General features: G+C 42.2%; 1 protein-coding gene across 2 annotated transcripts; it reads left to right on the forward strand.

The window, feature by feature from the left end:
- The first annotated feature begins 4,942 nt into the window (after positions 1–4,942).
- EIF5A2 (eukaryotic translation initiation factor 5A2) lies at positions 4,943–16,102 on the forward strand. 2 transcript variants are annotated; one of them, XM_084638452.1, is made up of 5 exons: positions 4,943–5,101; positions 5,586–5,778; positions 7,978–8,082; positions 9,938–10,069; positions 10,911–16,102. In XM_084638452.1, exons 2-5 carry the CDS (start codon positions 5,614–5,616, stop codon positions 10,968–10,970), a joined length of 462 nt encoding a protein of 153 aa, XP_084494578.1. In that variant the 5' UTR covers positions 4,943–5,101; positions 5,586–5,613; the 3' UTR covers positions 10,971–16,102. The 2 variants fall into 2 exon arrangements, with proteins under 2 accessions (XP_084494578.1, XP_084494579.1); XM_084638453.1 differs by having other exon boundaries at positions 4,947–5,101; positions 5,589–5,778.
- The last annotated feature ends 9,019 nt before the right edge of the window (positions 16,103–25,121 follow it).

The following is a 25,121-nucleotide window of genomic DNA, read 5'->3' on the forward strand; positions in this document are numbered from 1 at the left end:
TGTGGGAATTTGGAGATGTGGCTGGAAAGGGGTGGGGGGCGGGGGTTGGGAACACCCCATGGCTGTTCACCAGAGACACTCTCCAGTTTGTTTTATTAAAGTTTTATTCCTTTCTCATTTACTGGTTTGTCATTTAATAAACCCCAAGATTGTTATAACATCATTAGCCAAACTGTGCCTGTTACAAATACCTGCATAATAAATAGGCTCTTAATGCCACATTTAGCTTAGATAAAAGAACAGAAGGACTTGTGGCACCTTAGAGACTAACACATTTATTTGAGCATAAGCTTTCGTGGGCTAAAACCCACTTCATCAGATGCAGTGGAAAATACAGTAGGAAGATATATATATATATATACACACAGAGAACATGGAAAAATGGGTGTTGTCATACACACTATAACAAGAGTGATCAATTAAGATTTTGTCATGTTCTCTGTGTGTGTATATATCTTCCTACTGTATTTTCCACTGCATGCATCTGATGAAGTGGGTTTTAGCCCACAAAAGCTTATGCCCAAATAAATGTGTTAGTCTCTAAGGTGCCACAAGTCCTCCTCGTTCTTTTTGCTGATACAGACTAATACAGCTACCACTCTGAAACCATTTAGCTTAGATGTTTTCCTTTCATACTCACCAGCACCACCTGCAGACCAAATTAGTAAAGTGCAGCAGAAACCATTGAACAGAGGCTTCTCACAGGAACAACCCCAGATGACAGATGTTTTTGGAGAACCTGCAACCATATTTTACTCGATTTTATTCATTTCATTTGCCTCATATTTGTGTGAGGTTCAGTGGATATATCTTGGAGGGGAAAATATTAAGATTGTGTGAGGGGAATGGAGGTTGTTTCAAAGGAATCACTGTGATACAGTCAAAGCACCGTGTTGAAACCTCAGAATGGAAAGCTCTCACTTTTCCGCCCCCACAAGACCATGTCTGCACCACTTTAACTACCAGCCCCTTAGCGTGGGTACAGTTATACCTGTTAAATGTGCTTATTGCAGGAATAAATGGACAATAGCTTATTCCCATCTACTTGTACTGGTATAACTGCATCCATACTAGAGGTTGTACCATTATAATTACTTCAGAAAAAATCACACCCCCAACTGTAAGTTATACTGTACAAAATCCGGGTGTAGCTCAGGCCTTTCCTGCCTAGAACGGACAGTTACCTCTGTCAGAATGTTTCCTAGTGTCACAAAGGTAGTATGTCAGAGAGCTGGGATTTACACCCAGATTTCCTGATTCCTAATCCTGATTTGTAATACAAACAACTGAGGTTGACCTCGCTACATCCCTCAAAAATTCACATCCCTGAGAGATGTGGTTAAGTCCCGCTGTAGATACTTCTACGTCAACGAAAGAATTCTGTCGACCTAGCTACTGTGTCTTGAGGGAGCAGAGTTACTACAGCAAAAGAAACAGCTCTTCCGGTGCTGTAGCGAACGTCTACCTGCAGCACTACTGTGACCTAGCTGCATTGCTATAGCTGCACTGCTGTGGCACTCGAACTATAGACATACCCGTAAATGGCTATAGGACAATTGGACCCTGATCTCTGACTGGTGCCTCTAGGTGCTACTTAATTCCAAATGAAAAATAATGCGTTCAATGTCATGCTCCGCCGCAGGCTGGGTGAGCTTGGACAAGTCACTTAGTCTCTCTGGGCATCAGTCCCCCATCTGTAAAATGAGGATAACAGCACTATTCCACCTCACAGGGGTGTTTGTGAGGTTTTTGGCTACCGCACCAATGAGAGGCCATGAAGTGTCCAGACTGATAGATGTCTATTACCCATACCAGCACTTCTTGGCGTTTTGTGGCATCTTTTACCAGCAGAGTGATAATTGCCTATCCGTGATGTCAGCTGGGGATTAGCCATCTTTGAATCAATTACCAACAGATCTATAGCGGTCCAAGGTTCCAGTTTCCAGAGGGCAATAACAACTTGTTTCTGGAGTATTATTGCCTCTTTCATCCAGGTGTACTGGAGCTCAAGGATTGGGGTAAGCTTCTCACACAGCTAAAGGAATGTTGCTTTCCTCGTATGAAAATTTGGGGCCCACTGCTGGTCATTGCATATTTCCATCATAATGGATTCCCACAACTCTATGCTTGTAGCCCCGATCCAGCTCTGATCTCCACAGGGGAAAAACACGTCAACTAAGTCCATGTCTCTATGTCCGCAAGGTGCTGGCCTTTACTCCTTCTGTTTGTAATAGCAAGCTGCCACTATCTTCTGTGGGCAAAAAGCCACCCTTGAAACACGTGACATCACCCCCTGCAGCGGCTTTGGCAGTTGCATGCCAGAGAAAACATCGTCTCCATAAAAACCAGCATCTGTCAGTTCCAGTTGTTAGACTGAATGGGATCCATACCTGACAGCACAAAGATGTAATAGCACACGAAACATGGGAAACACCCAGAAATCTTTGTGTCTCCCATTATTAGATACAGCGTCAGTGTGGACATGGGGCATGACAGCCAGGATGTGGAACTCAATTGCTGTGGTCATGCTCTGTCGAGTAAGGGCTTATCTAAACGGGGAAATATAGAAGCATAACTATAGCAGTATAATTTTATCAGCATAGTTATGCTGGTAAATTCCCCATAGAGATAAGCCCTTAGGCTAAAGCAAGATGGCTAAGATCTGGTCTACACTTAAAATTTAGCATGACCTAGCTACATTGTTCAGTGGCTGTGAAAAATTCACACCACCGCACCATAGTTAAGCTGACAGATGCAGTTACATCAATGGAAGAATCTTCCGTTGATTGCTCCACCACTCAGGGAGGTAGATTACCTACACTGACGGGGGTGGGGGGGGGACCCTTCAGTTGCTGTAGGAAGTGTCTATGCTACGGTGCTACAGACACAGAGCTGTAGCTCTGCGGCTGCAGCGCCCATAATGTAGATATGGGCTGATCCATGAGTCTTCCAATCTCTGCATACAGAAGCAACAGCTCCCCCCCACTACTCTGTCTTCTTCAGACCTCACCCTCAGCCCCACCTTGTTCTCAAAGGGGCAGCTCCTGTTAACCAGAATACAAACACTGAAAATAGAATAACAAAACAAATATTAACACAACACCCAAATTCACCTCTAACTATAATGTTTTACAATATAAACTCATTTTAATAATTATTCCTGTGTTCCCAAACTAACAAATATATTTTTCCTCCTAGACATGTCAGCAAGTAGGAGTGACTGGTGTGGGAGGCATGCTGTTATCCTCTAGGAGGAGTAGCCTGAACTGGGGATAAAACAGGCTTTAATACAACTATTTGTGAACTAGCAATCACCTACAGCCCCCAACTAAAACCTCTCCAGCGCATCATCAAGGATCTACAAACTATTCTGAAGGACAATCCCCCACTCTCACAGACCTTGGGAGACAGGCTAGTCCTCGCTTACAGACAGCCCCCCAACCTGAAGCAAATACTCACCAGCAACTACACACCACATAACAGAAACACTAACCCACGAACCTATCCCTGCAACAAATCCCATTGCCAACTCTGTCCGCATATCTATTCAAGGGACATCACCATAGGACCTAATCACATCAGTCACACCATCAGGGGCTCATTCACCTGCACATCTACCAATGTGATCTATGCCATCATGTGCCAGCAATGCCCCTCTGCCATGTATATTGGCCAAACCGGTCAGTTTCTATGCAAAAGAATAAATGGACACAAATCAGATTCTGTTCCTGCTTCTCTTAGCAGAGTATGACCTAATAGTTAGAAAGAACATAGCAAATATAACTATGCCCCTTCTTGACCAGCTATGGGAACTGAACCTGGGATCTCAAAGCATTAACTTTTACTAGAGCACAACAATAGTGCACATTAGGATGGTGGTAGTAACGTACTCATACCTTGGTATGCATCTAACCACTAGAAAGAGACAAAGATCCACATAGTGTAAGTTAAATGGGCCAAAGTATGCTTGTCTATCTGAAAGGCAACATGGCAAAGTCAGCCTGGTCAGCTCTGACCCACCCTCTCTCAACTTTGGGTGAGTGACAGCTGCTTCTGAGCTAGTGCTCTGTTGATTTGCCTAGTAAACTCTGAAATGTGGTGGAATGCGAGGCTCATTCCCAGGCCTGGTGTTTCATAGGTGGTGGGGGGGGGGCATGCCAGTTAAGTCTAGGGTTACCAATAGTCCCTTATTACAAGGACTTATTTTTTCATCTCTGTACAAGATCAGGAATTGCTGAGTGCTGCAAAAAGGAGCAAGAAATACCCCTGGTGAATGTAAGTGAGCGCTGCTTATTATTAATACTAATAATAATATCAGGAAGAGGCGTGGTGCAGGGCTGCTAAGAAAACAACCCCTTATTTTGGAAATACTTTAGCAACCCGACATGCCACAGCCCTGCAGAACGCGCACCCCTGGCAGGCCGTACGCCCAGCATCAGGGCTGTAAGGCGAGTCGCCACGCCAGGATGCGTGGCACCAAAGAAGGGACGGCCCTTACAGCAGGGCGGGCAAGCCCCAAACCAGCCCCTTTACACGCTCAGAAGTTGCCTCGGTAGCAATGGCCGCCAGCGTCACGTGACAAAGCTGCTGGTTGGCGGGGGGAAGGGATATTGTGACCCAAGCCGCTTTCCATAGTAGGCGAGACGCAGATCATCCCACAAGTCTGTGGGGAAACCTGTTTCCGGTTGGAGAGACGCCCCAAGCGGAAGTGCTGTTGCTTTAAGGCATGTGGAGGAGGAGCAGCTCGAGGGGAGGGGAAAGTGAACTTTCCGCACCACGTGGTCAGACTCCAACCAATGCTGAGCGGCGGTGAATCGCCACGGTAGGGGCGCGGCGCGGCGCGCGGGTGACCCGGAAGTTTGTGCGCTCCGAGTCACATGGAAGGGGCGGGGCACCCGGAGCCCCGCCTAACCTGGCCTCCTGGCAGCCAATGAGAGCTGCGCCCGCGGCTACAAAGCGGAAGTGGGGGGGGTGGGGGAGTATCGGTGTGCGCGTGAGGCTCTACCGCTCTGTCCTGCCTCCCCCCCGCTTCCCCGGCTGCCGCAGTGCTAGAGGCCGGGCGCGTGTGCGCAGCGGGCGACGCTCCGTTTCCTGTCGGCGGGTAAGGGCCGGGCCTGGCGCGCGCCGCTCCCGGCCGTTGGAGTTGCCGGGGCCCCGCGGGAGGTGGGAGCCCTTCACGGGCGCACGCGGGGTGTGGGGCGAGCGCACGCGGCTCTGTCTCCACGCGGCCGGCACCCCCTCCGCAGTCCGGCCGGGCGCCGCAACGGCGTCTCCGCAGGCACGTGGGCAGGGCCGGAGGCCTCCCTCGCGCCGCTGGCCGGCCCGGGGCGGGCAGACCCCTGGGCCCAGCTGAGGGGCTGCCCAGGAGCACGGGCTGCCCGGCCGGCCAGCAGCCCTGGGGCAGGTCGGCTCCCTGCGCCGCTCAGCGCCCAGGCAGGGTACACGTGCACCGCAGCTAAACCCCCGCGCCCGGCCCGGGCTAAGGGGCTGCTTAACTGCTGTGTAGATGCCCTGGGACCCTCCCCCCACGTTTCTCTAAGCTGTCTGGCAGCTGGTAAAAGCTGCATCCGCTCCTTATTCTCTAGTAGTACCCGCTAACGGACCCAGCGCACCATGGCCGATGAGATTGACTTCACGACTGGAGATGCTGGTGCTTCCTCCACCTACCCCATGCAATGCTCTGCGCTGCGCAAGAACGGCTTTGTGGTGCTCAAGGGACGTCCTTGCAAAATTGTTGAAATGTCAACCTCTAAGACCGGCAAGCATGGTCATGCCAAGGTAAACAGACTGGCATGCTCTCATACCTTTCCTTTTGGGCTTGAATATCTTCTCTCTCAATGACTTTATTTTTTATATTAATAATGTTGTGTGTGTACACATGTATACACACACACTCTGCACAAATCACCTGTCAGATCTTTAGATACACTTATAGTTATAAGAAAAGGAGTACATGTGGCACCTTAGAGACTAACAAATTTATTTGAGCATAAGCTTTTGTTAGTTTGTTAGTCTGTAAGGTGCCACACATACTCCTTTTCTTTTTGCAAATACAGACTAACACGGCTGCTACTCTGAAACTTCTAGTTATGGAATTATTATGGACATAATACCAGCGTGCCCATGCCTCAGAGCAAGTTTTCTGTACTATTCAATCCCAACTCTTTGGCAAATGATAAACAGTGGGGGTAATATTAAAGACAAGATCCTATGTGTGCATTTTCCTTGTAGGATCTTGAAAATTACATGGGGTAGACCAGAGTTTATGGACTTGATGGAAGTGCTCTAAGAAGGTAGAGGGATTACAGACTAGCCTTTGCCTAAAGGCGGATTTGGAAGGCATTGGGTAATGCATGTTAACAGCCTACTGTAGACAACTGGAGGTGCCTCTAACATATTAAAGGACTCAATATAACCCATTTTATAGACTTTCCAAATTCTAATTTAAACAATCTAGAATTAAAGTACTGTATGATAGAGTCTTGCCCCACTTTTTGAGACCATCTAAATGGCTTGGCTAAGTAGACATACTTTGCACTAGTCTTTGGTGTGGCTTCACTAAATTCTTACGTCTCTAGCTAACTGGCAATTAATTGATTTACTTAATCTGTTTTTTGAAGGCTGGTGTGGACATTCCCTTGCCTCTGTTCTAGGTGACAAATACTTGGCTTTTACCACATGCTAATTGAGTACTTAAGTCTTCACTACACTTTTGTACCTTGAAGTAGAAGCCTAAGGTATGTCTGTCTACTAAACAATAGAGGGTAACAGCAATTAACTAAAGATAACAAAAAAAATCTACGAGACCTACACCCGTCCCTGGGAGCAGTATAGCAATATATGGGTTTGCAGGGGACACTCTAATGGCTTTAAAATGTTCTGATCAGACCCTCAGGCCTCGTCTACATGTTGTTAGGTTGACTAGCTACATCACTCAGAGCTGTGTTGGATTACCTAGATCAGTGGAAAATGTTTTCTGTTGATGCATGGAGCATATGAGCTATGGTGCTACAGCAGTGCTGTGGTAGCTGTGCAGCTGTAGCAGTTGTAGTGTAGACACACTTTTGGTTAATCTTTTTCTAGAAACTGTTCTTAAAACTAGTTGTCTTCAGTGCCTACCAGCAGCTAAGATGCCCTGAAATAATTACCAAAATAAAGATAAGGGCAGGTAACAACCTTGGTCGTTTGGGTCTCTTAGTTAATTGACCTGGAAACAGCCCAGATTTTGATGTTTAAGAGGGTGGACAGGGAGACCTTAATTGGTGTTAACAGTTGATAGCCTGGTTTATACCAGGTTTTAGTCTACCTTCCATTGTGGTAATACTAGTTCAGGTAGTCTGGCAATCATTGGAGTCTTAGCATAGACATGTAACATCACAAAAATGTCTAAGACCATAGCAAAAAGACTTGTGAATAGGTTAGTTTGGTGTTGGCACTACTAGGGAGTTTTTAGAAATGCCCCTACTACTGGGGGAGAAGGGCTTAAATCCCACTTCTCTCTCATCTTTCAGGCCTGGCCCAAGCTAAGATTTGTAAGTATATATCTTTACCAGCACAGACTTTTTACTGTAGACTTGGCTTATACTGGGAAAAGACCTTTTGGCATTGCTGTACTGGTTAAGAGTGACTTTTTTTCTCACACTCCTAACCAACATAGCCTTAAATATCAAATCTAGTGATGTCATTGTAGAACTGGGATACCAAAGCTCTAATTTTCTTAGTCTCTTTCTTTAAGACAAATGTTTCAAACCATCTTCATATATGACCGGAGGTGGGGGGAAGGGTACAAGCAGAACTTTCTCTTTCAGGTTACCCATAAACTCTTGGACTAAAATTCTTGCCCCTCCCATTCAAAGTGGAATCGGTTTTATATATAAAATGAACCAGTAACTTAAACTGTTGCCTTGAACAGCAGGCTGCCAGTGACTGATCCTAAGTGGAGAAAAAACTAATTGCTCTTTACTACTCTTCTTGCAGGTTCATTTGGTTGGTATTGATATATTCACTGGCAAAAAATATGAAGATATCTGCCCATCCACTCATAACATGGATGTTCCAAATATCAAGAGGAATGACTATCAAGTGAGTCTGTTTACTGATGATGTGATTAGACAGCTTCCTAACTGTTGTCATAATGACAAATTTCAGATACTACAAGTAAATTAGCTCCACTCCTAAACTGCATGTCATATTGTAGCTAGCTTAAAAAATTTAAAAAGTTGCTTCTCCCACTTCAGACCCTTTTTCTTTCTCTCTTCTGAGGGTAGTTACTCCCTTGTTGAACATACTAGCTCTAAAATTTTGGCCTGAAGTCTGGGATATTAACTTCATTTTGCTGTCAGGGAGTGCAAGGTGGTAATATGACTCTCTAATGGGGAAAGGAAAATGGTTATATACTGGAGGATGGGAAAGTATCTTTACTACAGGGGCGAGAAAAGACTTATCTTTGGTAAGATTTCTGGACTTCCTTCAGAGCAGCACATTTACTCTGGGCTTGAGTATACCTACTGAATTTCTTTTGACTTGAAATAGACTTGAACTGTTTAGCTGGCACTGCTCCAAAGTCATTCTGATTCTACTGAACACTATTGAGGAGTGTAGATGCAGGGAACTGGTTCACAAATGTCCTCTGTTAACTTGATAACTTTTTCGAAGTGTTAGAAGGATGCTGACAAATTAACTAGACCTCAGATCTCTGCCACCTTCCTGTCTACTTTTCACTTCTCCATAACATAATTAACATCTTAGGATAGTCAAGTTTCTAGCCTTGTTGCTTCTATTCAGGCTTTTAGTCTGCATGAAACGACAGCTCTGATGAATTCAGAGTGCACTGAGTTAAACATCTTAGAACCAGGGGCACTAGAAATTCAGTCCACTAACTCAGTGCAAATGATGTCAAAAGCTGGATTACTCTGAACGAATGAATTATGGAGGATGGTAACAAAATATGGTGGAGTTCATCTTAAAGTTATTAGTTGATATCTGTCCAGATCAAATGACATCCTCAATTAGTATTAATTGGCAAACTCAAGGTCATATGGTTAGAGTACTAATGCTAAAGCTCCTAATCAAGGTGGACTGTTCTTTATTGCCCCGGTATGCATCATGTACACTGCAGCCTGCAGTGTACATGTTCTGGATAGTAACTTTTCTTCAGAGCTGTTGGTGCTACTTACCAAGTACTAAATCACAATATTAGAGCTTGAGCTTCCCATTTGTATTTTTAGCATTGTTGTCCTGGTTCTTTAGTTCACTTAGAGGTCCCTCTAGGAAGCTACTGAAAAGTAAGGCCCTCTCTAGAGCCATTAGGATATATGAACTTTCATATGTGATGCAGTCTTATGGGCAGTTCCAGCCTTTTGGTGTCCAAAGCTAGTTACTTGACTGTTACCATTCAAAAATTAAAATAGCTTAACTTTCATACAGAGAATGGCAGTCTAGAATTTCTTCCTGACTCGCCTTGTGAGTGCCTTGTAAAGCAGCACTTAAGAGCTAGAGTTAAAAACCACTGCATTTGGTTCATTCAGATAAATGGAATCTGATGTGATGGCCTAGAGAAATACTCTCTAAATCATCAAGTCAGCTTATTTGTTTTGTAGTTGTGCTACCACCCAGGACACTTACTCTTGTGCTTAATAACTTGACCACTTAAAACAAATGTGCAACTTAACTTAGTTTAGCAGAAGCTAATAGCTTTCAATCCCTTCTCTTGAAAGGTCATTTAAAACCGTCATGTCATGATTTGCAGCCTGATTAGGCAACAAAGTTAACATGATGATGTAGAATCTGTCTCCAAACTACTGTGATATTTGAAGCAGCAAGTAACAGGATGGCCTAGTTTCCATAGTTGATACACTGAATTAATACAAACTAGTAAATCTTGCTATTTAGACAAATTAGCAGGATGAATTTTCTAAAAACCAACTTCTCCCTATAGCTGATCTGTATTCAGGATGGCTACCTCTCTCTGCTGACAGAAAGCGGTGATGTTCGTGAGGATTTGAAGCTGCCAGAAGGTGAACTAGGCAAAGAAATAGAGGGGAAATACAATGCAGGTGAAGATGTACAGGTAAGAACAAAGTATCAAGGTGCCACTAAAGGGTATCTGTACTTTCCATAAGATTCTGTGATAAAGAATGGTCCTGGTCTCTTACTCTCTCAATCTGAAGTTGGAAGCATACCAGTTTCCCACACTCTCAAACTCCTTCCTACCAAATTTAGGAGTATAGCTGTTACAAATGAACCTCCATAACTCAGCTCAAGCAGTTAAGTGGTCTCCCTTCTGTAGTTGATGGAAAGCTTGCCGGTTCTCACCTCATTTGCATGTGTCCAAACTCTTTGCTGTGCCACAAACTGGAAATTACAAGCCAAGTTGAGACCTGGTCTAAACTTAAGTTTTGCTGGTGTAGTTGTGTGGGCTCGGAGCTTTGGCGGGGGGGAAGGCGGGAAATTACACCATTACCCAACACAGCTATAAAGGTAAAAGTTGTAACGGAAATGCGGCTTATATGAGCAAAAGCACACTCTTGCTAGTATAAACTGCATCTCCACTAGGAGGGTTTGTCAGTATAGATAGGTTTAGCTGTCTCTGACATCTGCTATGAGAGAAGAACCAAGAGCTGCCAGTCACTAACATAACAGATGACTAAGCAGCAGGGCAAAGAAAGGGATGCATATCCAGAGAGAACACCTCATAGGGCCAGATGGAATGACCAGCTGTAGGAAACTTTTTGTATCAGATTAAACACATTTCCATGTTATCTGTATTTACTGCTACTTCTCAAACAAGAGGAGGTGGGGATAGGAGTCCCTCCAACATTAGTTTTCGGTGAAGTTTCTTTTATCACATATTGGTTTGTTTCTTGTGATTGAGTCATCCATACATTTTTAATGTTTCTTTTGTCTTCTAGGTGTCAGTCATGTGTGCAATGAGCGAAGAATATGCTGTAGCCATAAAGCCCTGCAAATAAATAGGATCTCCAGGCTTGAGCAATTGCTCAGGTCCGGACAAACCACAGATCTTAAATTTGGTTCTGATTGTCACCAAAGCTATGGCCTTCACAAGCAACCTCATTTCTTTTTGGATTGTTTCAAAATAGTGCTGGATTCTGGATTAGTGTTGCAGGCTGACTGGCAATTTTCATAATCACTGAGGTTTTAATTCCTTCTGAATTGTGTACCTCTTCTAACATGCCTGTAGGCTTCAGTTTATGGGTCCAAGAAACCTGATGGTTTCGTTCATTAGCAGGTATATTTTATTTGTTTGAGCAAAACATGTCTGTCTGTGTGAACAGACAGTGTACAGTATTCAGGGGATTTTAGATAAGATAGTCAATGGCATCTAGGATTATAAATTAACCTAGAACATAAATAGTATTTAGTTTTTTGCCATAACATTTAGGTAGAACTGTCATAATATAGAATTGTTTTAACTTAGACATTAATATTTTGTGAATTGGGATTCTCACTGAACTGTGGGTGCTGATCACATTTCTTAGACCATGAAATTCAAGTGATTAAAAAAAAAATGCCAATTAGCTTGACAAAGTCCTGGTGGCCATGTGCAACTAACTGTATTACCTCTTGTTATAATCTCCCTTTGCCAACTTGTTGGCTTGCTTATTGTAACTTTATAAAAATGTCAAAATCTGCCTTTGGTGTAGGCAGGCAGTCAGAATATTGGTCAGATGTTACATAGCCGGATTAAAGATGCACAGATAGGTGGGATTAGATGTTAAAGTGACACTTTCACTTGAGGCCTTTGTCAGACTTAAATAATAAAAATAGAAAAATGCAGTTCAGTTGCTCTTATTGTATTATCTTAAACTATAAAAAGGAGTGACTAACTCCACAGGAATCTCTTGCAGTGCTTCCAGTATTAGGTGTAAATGTTCAGGTTCTAATTACTTTGATTTTATAGCACAATGAGTATAGGTTTTTGACCACTTTTTTTTTTTTGAAAATGAATTGTAGCATTGAGACTTAAATGCACATCTTGTATAAAGGAAACTTAATTATTATAAATGCAAACTTTTGCATTTGAAAAGTAAAATATACGCACAGCAGACACCAATATAAAACATAATCATGGCTCAAATATAGGAGTAGTACTAGTAAGTTACTACATCTACCTGTTCTAGAAATAAACATGGCAGAAGCTACATAGGTAACTTGCCATCAACACAGCAGTTGTTCCTGACTCATTTAAAAATGTGTATTTAGGCATGACTTTGTTAACAGCAAACATGAAAAGCTCTGCAAAACTGACAGAATTGTCACTAACTTAGCATCTTGTGCTTTCTGTATAGTGCTCTTACACATAAATTTCATTCTTCTCTATAAATTAGTTCTACGACTAGTTCATGGCTTAAACTTAAGTCATATTTCCCTATAATGAGGCTTGGCAAAGCTAAATTTGTTTTTTATATTAAGTATTTTTTATCAACTCTAAATTTCAGTTGTAGGAAATTTGGGAGCAGGGGGAGATAATGGCTACTTAATGACAGCAGATGTTGAGATTCAAAAAGTTAACCATTATAAATCTCTAAAACACAAATGGCCAACATCATGTGTCAAAATATACAGCTAGATGTCCTTAAATCAAACTAACTTCTCAAACAGCATTTTTCTTTGTACATTTTGTTTATCAATGCCGACATTTGTAGTTGGTTTGTGAGGATGGTCAAATAGATTTTTACTGATGGATTAAAAATCTGTCCTTCCAAGCCTACTTCTAATGAACCACTTTAAAAACTTGCCTTAAGCTTCAATGGCTATTGACTAATTTGGGAAGGTTTAAATACTTGGAATGCTACCCTTGCAAAACATACACTGTTCATAATCTATCTTTCATTGGCTACAGGAGCCATGACTTCATGCTACTATACACTATCTTGAAATAGGTTTAACTTAGTGGTAGGAACTCTCCGACCTACTAAAGGGGTTGGAGCAGAGCAACTATCTTATGAGCTGAACTTGTATATGAAACCTAATCTACATCATGGTAGATTAATGAACCTGAGTGATGAAAAGTAAAACACACTGAAGGTATATATGTGCCTAGTATACCATGATGGAGGGGAGATAATCATGCAATCATGATCATGCAGCTCAGGCTAGCAATAAATAGCTACCTAATCCATCGTCAAAGCACAATGTACTGTAACTATCCTTACAGCAGTCAAGTATCACTACATATTTCTGCCTTGCTTATGGGGCATTGTGATTGAACTTCCTAAATGGCACCTTGTTTCGTATGCAACAATAAACTTGATTCTTAAAACAGGGCTCTGCACCCTACTACAGGCTGAAATCTATAGTGCTTTCTTAAGAGCTGAACCTCAGTGCTCTCCTTGTCTTCCTGTACTCTACCAGGAAGTGGAGTGTGGGAGGGTAGGAGGGAACAGCAGTGCTTGTTATGACATTTCAGTATCTCATAGTGTGGGTCAATAATAACCAGTGCCTCTGGACCTGGTCTTAAGGGCAAGATGCGGAGCCTGCAACCAGCTAGGATGTCTAGCACTGACATAACCAAGCTAATGCAAGTTCTGGCTGCTATAACTATATTTTAATATTGTTCAAAGGCTGGACAAATTCAACTCCTAGTGTAGCAACTTACTGTGTTAGTACACTTAAAGGTCACACATGCAACACAAATATTTCATGCAATCAGATGTTGGATGCAGCTGGTCCACAAGTGTGTCCAAAAGGTATAGGACTAGCTATCTCAAAGTTGTCCCTTGATTGAGAGATTTCTTAGAGCTAAAAGGCAGTTCTGCTAACCCCTGCTTGCAATTCTGCAAAATATAGGCTTTGAGATGACAGTACTTCTCCAAACAAGAGTTCTGTTGGCTGGTTCTGTAGCAGTCTTGCATATGACTAAATACCTATTGCTTATCCACCTTTGTAAAGCACTTTGAGATCTATGCAAGTAATTATTAGGTGGTCCAACATATGGAGTTGCTTGGAGAGAATTAATCTATTACTAGTATCTTGGACACTTCATCAGTTAAGTTACAGTATTATGTTTTACTAAACTTAAAACCAATGTTTGAGCCATTTCTTTAATAGCAAGCTATTTCAGCTTATTGTCAATAGTCATATTTACAATAAACCTTTAAATTAGCTACTAGTAGCAGTTCAAATTGCTGCATCTTCCTGAAATCTGTCAGAAGCTTCATGAGGGTGAATTTTGTGCACTCAAAGCTCCACTTTAAAACAGATCTTATCTATTTACCTGGTTTGTACTACTAGCTTCTAAATTAAGGGGTTTTTAATTAACTTGCTCCTACAAGAACATGAAAACTGCGAACTCTTAGCAGCTGCTGCAATTCCCTAAATTGAAAGGTGGAAAACTAAGGGGTGTAGGAAATATTTTCACTTACTGTTACACTTTTATGGCACCAGTCTTTATAGGGTTTTTGTCTTTTCAAGTCTTTAAATGTACTATAGGCTGTTTTTGGCCTCAAATGTTGATAAATATTTAACAACTTAAATGGACCCTCTTAATTTTTGCTTGATATAGTTGCTTTTCGACTAGACTTGTCAGTTGAGCCATGATTTGAATGCATTGTTCTCAGGGCTGAAGTTCATTATTTTAACAGTAACTGCTTGCAAGTCTCGTACAGGGTTTTTCTGATCCATAGTAGCCTGTAGCTTGCCAAAGACGGTGCACCGTCTGTATAGTCTCAGAATACTGTATTCTACATAATCTGTAAAAGAATCACATTTGGGAATAGGTCCAACTACTGTAGTTAGCAAGCTTACTGAATTCAAGCATGTTAAATTGTTAAATGGACTTCAAAATTCAATAAAATACACTTTTTGATGAATAATTAGAATATAGTTTGTTACAAGAATTCCGGTTTGGTAAGGAAGATTCAGTATGTCCTTACTACTAAGGCTGTTGGGTATCACAGTGAATTTTATGTATCAAGACCATTTTAATGAAGGTATAAATCTTAACATGAATATATTATGCTGAACATATGATGGAATTTAGTTTTGCACAGTTAATTTAGAGCTTCTTGAGTCTCATTTTAACATCTGTAGTCTAACCCTAAAGTATTTGGCTTTTGAGGGTGATTCTGTATTGTGGTAAATAACCAGTGTAAACTTAGAAACACTCTTGTTTAGTTTAAATGCTTGCTGCATATTACTGTAAAATAAATGATACCCCATTATTCTCAAATTATTCTATATTATAAACATATCAAGTACTAGTCAATGTATTTTTTTAAAAAGGGAGAAGGAAGGGGAGGGATGTTTTAATTACTGTATTTATGCAATGACATCTTACTAAACATAGTGCAAAAAAAACCCTGTAAATTATTGTATCTAGTCTTTAGGGATAAGTGAGCAAATAGACCTGTTGGTTATCAGCTGGAAGGATTCAAATATTTATATATTGTAGAACATATATTGCTTCTAAAGTCATAAAACCAATAACTTGAAAGGTATAACTGTACATCTTTCATTTCTGTAATAGTGAAGCTCTCAGTTACTAAGAGGTTTTAGAGTAACAGCCGTGTTAGTCTATATTCGCAAAAAAAGAGTACTTGTGGTACCTTAGAGACTAAGCAATTTATTTAAGCATGAGCTTTCGTGAGCTACAGCTATCCGATGAAGTGAGCTGTAGCTCACGAAAGCTTATGTTCAAATTGGTTAGTCTCTAAGGTGCCACAAGTACTCCTTTTCTTTTTGCAGTTACTAAGAGTAAGGGAAGTTTGGCTTACAAAAGATGGTTGAAAAAAGGCCCTTTAACATTTAGATGATGAAGAAGCTGGCTAAAATGTTTCTATGAAATATTTGCACATTTTGACTTTTAGTTACAGTAAGGGGGATAGTGGAAGCTAAACTTAAGGTCCAGTCTTTAAAATACCTTTTTTTATTCACTACCTTTAGCAATACATTTGTTCATTCCGTGTGAAAAACATTTTTTTTTAAATTAGAAGGGCTTGTCATAAAGTTGTACTGGGGGCAGAGGAGTGCTGACTTTCCTGTCAAAAGAAATAAAATCAAACTCTAACGTTTTATAGTGACTATTTTTTGACATGTTGTGAATGTTGTAAATTTCTCCAAGAATAAAGAAATATCATAGTTATGGGCATGATATAAGAACTTGATTTTATCAGGAAATACTCCTTTGTATGTGAGTAGGTAGAAACTTTGAAGTTGGAAGAGTACTTCCCTAACAAACTGAATGATAGTTTAGAAAGAAAGGTGATGGCTCTCTGAATGCTGCAGTCATGCTCCTTATAGATTTCTCAAATTGCTGGGTTTCGTCTAATTAGGAAAGAAGCAAGGTTTTACTAATCCATTGCTTCTAACATAACACAAATAGGGTGACACGCTGCAAAGAGGCATCAGAATGGCCATACTCGGTTAGACCAAAGGTCCATCTAGCCCAGTATCCTGTTTACTGACAGTAGCCAATGCCATAATCATCTGGTGATCCATCTCCTGTAATCCATTCCCAGTTTCTGGCAAATAGAGGGTAGGAACACCATCCTGGCTAATAGCAATTGAGGGACCTCGCCTCCATGAACTTACCTAGTGTGGTTTTCTTTTTTTTTTTTTTTGAGCCCTGTTCTAGTCTTGGCCTTCACAACATCCTCTAGCAAAGAGTTCTAAAGGTTGACACTGCATAGGGTCAACAAATACTTCCTTTTGTTTGTTTTACCTGCTGCCTATTAATAAGGAGTCAATAACATTTACTTTTTCCACACAAGTCCTGATTTCACAGATTTCTAGCATATACCCCCTTAGTTGTCTCTTTTCCAGCCTGAAAAGTCCCAGTCTTGTTAATCTCTCCTCATATGGAAGCTGTTCCATACCCCTAATCATTTTTGTTGTCTTTTTCTGTTTCCAATTCCAATATCTTGTCTGCAGATGGTGTGACCACATCTGCATACAATATTCAAGATATGGGTGTACTATGGATTTACATAGAGGTAATATATTTTCCTGTCTTACTATTGATCCTTTTCTTAGTGATTCCCAACCTTCTATTAGCTTTTTTGACAGCGGCTCTGGCTGCTGCAAATTGAAGGGATGTTTTCATAGAGAGCCGTCCAGAGTTAACAAGATCTTTGCTAGTAAGAGCTAATTTAGACCCCATCATTTTATATGGACAGTTGGAATTGTTTTCCAATGTGCATTACTCTGCATTTATCAATATTGAATTTCATCTGCCATTGTGTTGCCCAGTCACTCAGTTTTGTACAATCCCTTTGAAGAGTTGCAAAGTCTGCGTTGGATTTTACTATCTTCGGTAGTTTTGTATCCTCTACAAATTTTGCCACCTCAGTATTTACCCCTTTTTCCAGATCATTTATGAATGTTTTGAACAGCACTGGTTTGGGTTGCCAGTGCTCCAGGATTGGCCTGGAGTTTCCAGCATTAAATATTAATCTTTAATTAAAGATTGTCATGTGATGAAATCTCCAGGAATATAGCCAACCAAAACTGACAACCTTAGTACTGGTCCCAGTACAGACCCCTGCGGGACGCCACTATTTACCTCTCTGTAGTGTGAAAACTGGCTGTTTATTCCTACCCTTTCTAGGTGTGACCTCCCCTTTTATCCCATGACAGCTTACTTTGCTTTAAGAGCCTTTGGTAAGGGACTTTGTCAAAGGCTTTCTGAAAACTTAAGTACACTAGCTATTGAATCACCCTTATCCCCATGCTTGTTCACCACCACCACCCTCGTTACCTGTTTCTAGAAATCTAGCACCTTCTCTTCCAAGTCCTCTGAGCTGTGCTAGCACAGACAGCAAGATTGTAAAGATGCTCCCAGCCTCGCTTTGCTGGCAAGGGAAATGGGTAGCACTCTGCTCATTTCTGACATGTTCCTAAGGCTTTTATGTGTGAACTGGGAATATGCAACTTCCTCTCTTAAGTGAGTCCTGTGTTGAGGGCTGATGAGAGGGAGAGATAATTGTACTGGGACGCTGAGCACCGAAGAAGCCCAGAACATCTGTGTAAATAAAGTGAAATGTGAGGAGGTGGGGCTCCACTGAACATGATGTACTAGGGCCCCAAATTTATCATGATTGGCCTGCCTATGTTTCTTACTGTTTTGAAGATCTAGCTGCCAGTCATCCTCACCAAAGAGGCATAGAAAGTGTGCATTAAACTGATTGTATAAATCTCAGTGGATTAACTCAACATAATTTGGGCTAAAATTTTCAAGAGTATTGTCCTTGTCAGGGTTCCCTTCCCCACTCTGAACTCTAGGGTACCAGCTTAGGTTAAGAACTTCCCCAAGGCACAAATCCTTTGTCCTTGGACAGTATGCAGCTGCCACCACCAAGTGATTTAGACAAGAATCTGGAAAAAGGACCACTTGGAATTCCTATTTCCCCCAAAATATCCCCCCAAGCCCTACACCTCCTTCCTGGGAAGGCTTGAGAATAACATACCAACCAAATAGGTAAACCAGATGCTTTAAAAACAGAACTTTATTATAAAGAAAAAAAAGTAAAAGAAGCACCTCTGTAAAATCAAGATGGAAGGTAACTTTATGGGGTAATCAGATTCAAAACACAGAGGATTCCCCTCTAGGCAAATCTTTAAAGTTACAAAAAACAGGGATAAACCTCCCTCTTAGCACAGGGAAAATTCACAAGTTGAAGAAAAAAGGTAATCTAACATGCCCTGCCTTATTTATTTACTCTTTTTGCAATATTGAGACTCACTTTAGGATGATTTATAGGAGGAGATTTCTGACCTGGTGCTTCTCTGCTTCCCAAGAGAACACACAAACAAAGAGCACAAACAAAGCCTTCCTTCCCACCCCCGATTTGAAAGTATCTTCCTCCCCCTTGCATAATGACAGGTTTCAGAGTAGCAGCTGTGTTAGTCTGTATCCGCAAAAAGAACAGGAGTACTTGTGGCATCTTAGAGACTAACAAATTTTTTTGACCATAAGATTTTGTGGTCATCAGATGCATGAAGTGGGCTGTAGGCCGCAAAAGCTTATGCTCAAATAAATTTGTTAGTCTCTAAGGTGTCACAAGTACTCCTGTTCTTCTTCCCACATTGGTCCTTTTGGTCAGGTGCCAACTAGGTTATTTGAGGTTCTTAACCCCTTCTAGGCTACCCTTAGCTGTATGGTTATGACAGTCCTATTGAAAGCCCATGTAATTTAGGCACTTAAGTGTGGGATTCATAAGAGGGATTTAGGCTGAGCACCGCAGTGCTTAACTTTTAGGTCCCCTGCCACCAAGTGGAATTTGCATCCCCAAGTTATGCATCAGGGCCCCCTACACAATGATTGAGGAGAGTGAGGTGCTTAAAAAACAGAGCATGTTAAGTGGGGAGCTGCCTGAGTTAGCCAGTAGGAAATGCTGAGGAGAAGGGTAGAGTCTAAGCCCTGCCCTCAAATGACTTAAGCTTAACTCTGGCCTAGGTGTTCGGGAGGTGCCTTTCCATACTTCAGCTTCACAGCCATGAACCCACTCTTGATGTTAGGTGCCGAAAGCAGGTCAGTCTTTCCTTAAGGAAAAATGAGGTGCAACCTGTACCCAATAGCCCTGTGCTTAGGACACTCACGCAGGGTGTGGGAGCTGTGAGTGCAGATTCCCACTCTGCCTGAGAGGCAGGGAATCGACTGCAGGTTGACCACCGCTCAGATGTGTGCCCTAACCATGGAGCAGATGTCTGACACAGAAGGTGCTTGAATGAAAATTCACAGGTAAGACAGATTTTCTTTTTAAATTTAATAGTGTGCTCAGAGCCTATGTGTGGGTATGTTTTATGTTTCTAAATAAAAAGAAAAATAATTGTATGTGGCACTAACTCTTGTACACATTTTAATTGTTAGTTACACCACAGAGACTGTAACGACCGTATTTGGGATTACTTATCTTTAAACTGGTCATATGGCTGTTATATAGTCACTGGCGTTTAGACATGAAAATTGTACAGAATCTCTCACCACCCAATGTGAAATTTTGTGGTCATCGATGAGGACTCAAAATGAACTTTCAAGTTATGTGTGAAGTACTTGCTGCTTGTTGTGTAGGTGTGATAGATATGGCACTGTCTATATGCACTGTCTTTGGGAGCTCAGACTGTATTAAGTTAATGTATCATTGTGAGCCAGGGATCATATGTAATTCCATGGGAGAAGGTGACCACTGCTCCTCTAGGAACTAAGAGTAATGGCGGGTGTTTAGGCCAATTCATTCAGTTTGTAACACCTCTAGAAAAGTAACACCATGGTTGAAAAATCCCAGACAGGAGAGCCAGAGGCTCATAGCTCTATCCAAGTCACATGACAGTTGAGGAGCTGGGAGCCTACAGCCTCAAGGGACTACAGAGGGGACATACAGATGCAGTTGCCCTGAACTGCGGCAGTACTTACACAAATCCTGTTTTGTTGTGTGTGTGTGTGTTTTTGTTTGTTTTTTTACAGAGTTCTGAGGCTATTATTCCAAGAATTGTGTAGGTGCATAAGTGAGCCAGCTTCAGCTGTCTTGCTCATTAGGTGCACTGAGAATCTGGCCACCAGCATTTGATGATGATGCCTCAGCTGATGTACACATGGGCATAGGCCCAGCAGTGACAATAGGCCATTTCTTTTTACAAATCTGGCTGTATAGCTGTGACACTACGCCCCATATTCTTAATAGAAATATTGTTATAATATGATTATAGCATAACTCTGATCTGTTTTGTGCAAGATAAGGTATGTGAGATATCACTGGAAAGGTTATGATTATGATTATCCTATTTGTACGCATGTATAATTTCTGTATCTGGAGTTAGGAACATTGACTATGTATCAATTACAAGTGGGGGAACGCCCACCAGACGGAATGCAATCATTTTGGATGGGCCACTAGAGAGGACAATAGGTCTTAGAAGATGTTTATCATTTTCCTGGAAAGCTTTCCTGTGGACACTGCAAATAAACTTTTTACTCATGGCTGTTTTGACCCTGCAGGATCATGTGATCCTGTCACCTGGTACTGGACTCCGTGATAGGACACCAGTATTTTTCCGGGTGGGAGGGAGGGACACGATCCCGGAACCATACTGGGAAACAAAGTGTTCCCACCATATGTAAAACCTATTTAAGGCAGGGTAGTGACTTAATCAGGGTTGATTCTTCACTGAATCCCCGCCCAGGATGACTGCTCCAAACATCTAAGAAACAAAGACAAGGTGGGGGAGAAGGACTGAGCCCAGACTGGAAAGGTGTCTGGCCTGTGAAAGAAATATGTGGAGTTTTAAGCAGCAAGCTAGAGCAGCTTGCCTACAAGAACCTCTGCAATCTGCCTAAAACAACTTTTAGGGTGAGAAACTACTACTTGTAACCAGTTTTTTAGTATCTTAAGCTTAACTGTGTTTTTGTTTATTTTGCTGGGTAATCTGCTTTTATCTGTTTGCTATCCCTTATAATCACTTAAAATCTGTCTTTTGTAGCTAATAAACTTGTTTTTGTTTTCTCTAAAACCAATTTGTGGAATTCATAACTAGGGCGGGGGGGGGCAAAAAATGTGCATATCTTCCTCCACATTGAGGGAGGGAGCGAATTTCACACGCTTATGCTGTACAGTTCTCTGTGCAGCGCAAGATGATATTTTGGGTTTGCACTCCAGAGGTGGGTGTGCACTTGAGTACTGGGTGTGTGCCTACCTGTGTGTGTTGGAGGAGGCTTGAGGGCCTGGCTCAGCAGGACAGGGTAAGGGAGCCCAGGCTGATGGAACAGGCGGGCTCAGTGGTACCCCAGTATATCAGGTGGCACCCTGGAGTGGGGGAGGGGGTAACCCATCACAATAGCCCCCTGATATATGCTGTCCGAAGTGTTTCTAACAGGTTTTTCCAGATCATAATAATGAAGGAGAAAGTTGGAAGGAAATTAAAAGGACAGTTTTCTAGTACCTTGGGACATACAGGAAGAAACTGGACCTAGTGGATGCTCAGAGGTGAATGGAGGGGAAACTGAGACTTGGTGGGAAGGAAGATAAAGATACAGGAGCAATCAAGCTACAACCCTGACCTTTGTGGGGATCAGGAGAGAAGAAATGTTAGGAGTCGGGGTGGGCTTCTGTCATTATAGTATGTAAAGTTAAGGAATAATTTAAAGCAACATGTAGACATTAACTTTTAGTAGCTGAAAGCCTGTACTAGCCTGTCACAGGAGTAATTCATAGAGTTATGTGTGTAAAAGAAGTCAAAAATGCTGAGACCTTAAGAGTTGGGCAGTGACAGACCACAAAATCTGGTAACAATTGAACCTGGTGATACTCTGAATAAGAAGAGCTCTCAACCATGCTTGTAGCTGGTTCCATTGCTTCACACTGAGTACAGTTATTCTAAGCTCCAGAGTCAGGTTCCTGGAATATTATGATATATAGCTATAGCTTATGCTATATAGATAAATGGGGAGTTTGTGTTGCCACTTTGTGACCATATAGGGATTGTTCCCAGCCTAAGTGTGGTCCAATGGCCCTTTGTCCTGCTGCAACAGTCCCTTAGTGCTAATCTATTTGAAACTGATACAGATTTTCTTGTCCCTGTATGCAAGCACTATCTCTTCTACCACCATGTAAGGGTAACACAGACCTATTGCAAAGTTGACTGAATTTCCATATTTTGTCATTCCACAGCCTCCCCCATTTCTAGTTGTGTGTTTCTATCTCCCCTTCTTGTTCTGTTTTCTGTTGCCAACTGTCCTTATGTTCCCACTGTGCTGGTGTCTTGACTCACTCTCTACTTTGATCTTAAAGCCTTTTGTATTGACAGCAGGTCACCACTTTACATGGATTCCAGTCAGAGAGAGGGTGACTATATGTTACAACAGAGGGTGTGAAAGATGGTTTGGGGGAGTTGAGGATGAGATAGAAAAAGTTTCACCATTTCAAGGAGTAGAAGTTTTCAGGATTAGAACCTGTCATTATAGCTTATTGAGGACGTTTTGCTGGCTGCGAAAGGCACACAGTACAGGAAAATGATTTGTAGGCTGAGTGCTGCATAGGAGCTGCTAACACAACAGAGCCCTCTATCTTTGTGGAGTCTCACTGAAATCAGTGGGATGGCTGTAAAGGTGCTAAGGTCTGTGTTAATGTAGCCCAGGGGTAGGCAACCTATGGCACGTGTGCCAAAGGCAGCTCGCGAGCTGATTTTCAGCGGCACTCACACTGCCTGGGTCCTGGCCACGGGTCCCAGGGGCTCCACTGCTGGCTTGGGGTACCGTCCGCCAGTCCCGCTCAGCCCACTGCTGGCCCCAGGTCTCTGCCACCAGTCCTGGGAACTCCGCTGATGGCCTGGGGTTCCAGCCGCCAGCTTGGGGCTCTGCAGCTGCCCCCAGTTGTGGCCCACTGACCCCAGCCTGGGGCAGTGAGGAGTACAGACAGGGGAAAGAGGGGGCACAGCTCAGCACCCCCACCTTAAAAATTGTTCCAGCACCACTGTGCTGGGATATTTTTAAGTCCTGGTTTGCTGCTTACATCACTGTCATGCCACGTGGAACAGCGCTCTGCATTTGACGTTGAGATTAGAATGTACATGCAAGAACTGGAATCAGAATTTTCTGACAGATTTCAAGATTTCCAGCAGTTTGGCCCAATGCTTTCTTTTCTAATTAAACCTGAAAAGTTCAACGAAAGTGACTTGGATTTGTTTGTATTTCAGTGGGTGGGTGTTGAAGTTTTCGAAATGCAGCTCATTCAGTTAAAAAGCTCAGAATTGTGGGCATCAAAGTTTGGAGATCTGCGGAGTGCACTTGAAGCTACTGAGAGAGATCATGTGGCCTCTATTCTGACCTGCTGGACGTCCCTGCAAGTTAAATTTAACTGTTTGAAGAAAATTGTGTTTGCAATGCTTTCAGCATTTGGATCCACATACCTGTACGTTCACACATGAAATCTGTCCTCTGTCCCTATTGGAGCTGGTTAACAACTGATCATTCAGAAGCCTCTGTGCAGCTGAAAGTATCCAAATACGTGCCAGACATTGGAAAACTCAGTAAGGAAAAACAAAGGCAAGGATCACACTAAACTGATAAGATCTGTATTCATTTAATTTTAAATGAAGCTTCTTAAACATTTTAAAAACCTCATTTACTTTACATACAATAGTTTAGTTATATATTATAGACTTATAGAAAGAGACCTTCTAAAAACATTAAAATGTATTAGTGGCACGCAAGACCTTAAATTAGCGTGAATAAATGAAGACTCGGCACATCACTTCTGAAAGGTTGCCAATCCCTGCTGTAGCCTAATGCAGGGTAAGGGCCATAGTTTGCCTGGGCCAAGAAAAAACAATGTCAATGATGGCCCAAAGTGTGACTGCTTCAACATTTTCAGGCAATACAATTTGTATTTGCAGGGCAAAGGGCACAAGCATGAGTGCAGATGCTTCCTCCCCTTTTCCTCTTTACAAGTTTAGGCCCCAAAAGTCCCGCACGGAGCTCTGCCAGGCTTTAGGGGTACACCTGGGCAAAGCTCATGGCAGGAGCGGGACCTTAAATAACATTTTGAAAAACTTCCCCAAGGTTTTGTTTTAGGTTGGATGGATTTGCCTTACTAGTGCAAAGATTTTTTCCTTTTTAAAAAGCCTGACTTTTTTTTTCTTAGTTCTTAACGTTTTGGCAATTAACCATTCCTGGGGCAATCCTGGGCTTTGTTTTGTTGATGTTGCTTTAATCGTGTTTCTTAAAGTTGGGGAAGGGAGGGGGGGTAAAACCCAACCTCCCAACCAATGTTCCCTCTATTTTCTGACAGGCCCAGCACGCAAAAAATTTCTTCCGTACAAATTTTTGATTGGTTTCAGAGTAACAGCCGTGTTAGTCTGTATTCGCAAAAAGAAAAGGAGTACTTGTGGCACCTTAGAGACTAACCAATTTATTTGAGCATGAGCTTTCTTGAGCTACAGCTCACTTCATTGGATGCATACCGTGGAAACTGCAGCAGACTTTATATACACACAGAGAATATGAAACAATACCCCCTCCCACCCCACTGTCCTGCTGGTAATAGCTTATCTTAAGTGATCATCAGGTTGGGCCATTTCCAGCACAAATCCAGGTTTTCTCACCCTCCACCCCCCCACACAAATTCACTCTCCTGCTGGTGATAGCCCATCCAAAGTGACAACTCTTTACA

This window comes from Lepidochelys olivacea (assembly GCF_965140295.1).
Source record: "Lepidochelys olivacea isolate rLepOli2 genome assembly, chromosome: 9".
NCBI lineage: Eukaryota > Metazoa > Chordata > Testudines > Cheloniidae > Lepidochelys > Lepidochelys olivacea.

Bases quoted from the DNA above. Each gene is read 5' to 3' on its own strand.
- EIF5A2 (XM_084638452.1), top strand. From the start codon at position 5,614: ATGGCCGATGAGATTGACTTCACGACTGGAGATGCTGGTGCTTCCTCC. The intron at 8,083-9,937 runs GTGAGTCTGTTT...TTCTCCCTATAG, and splicing joins TCAAGAGGAATGACTATCAA to CTGATCTGTATTCAGGATGG. The intron at 10,070-10,910 runs GTAAGAACAAAG...TTTGTCTTCTAG, and splicing joins ATGCAGGTGAAGATGTACAG to GTGTCAGTCATGTGTGCAAT.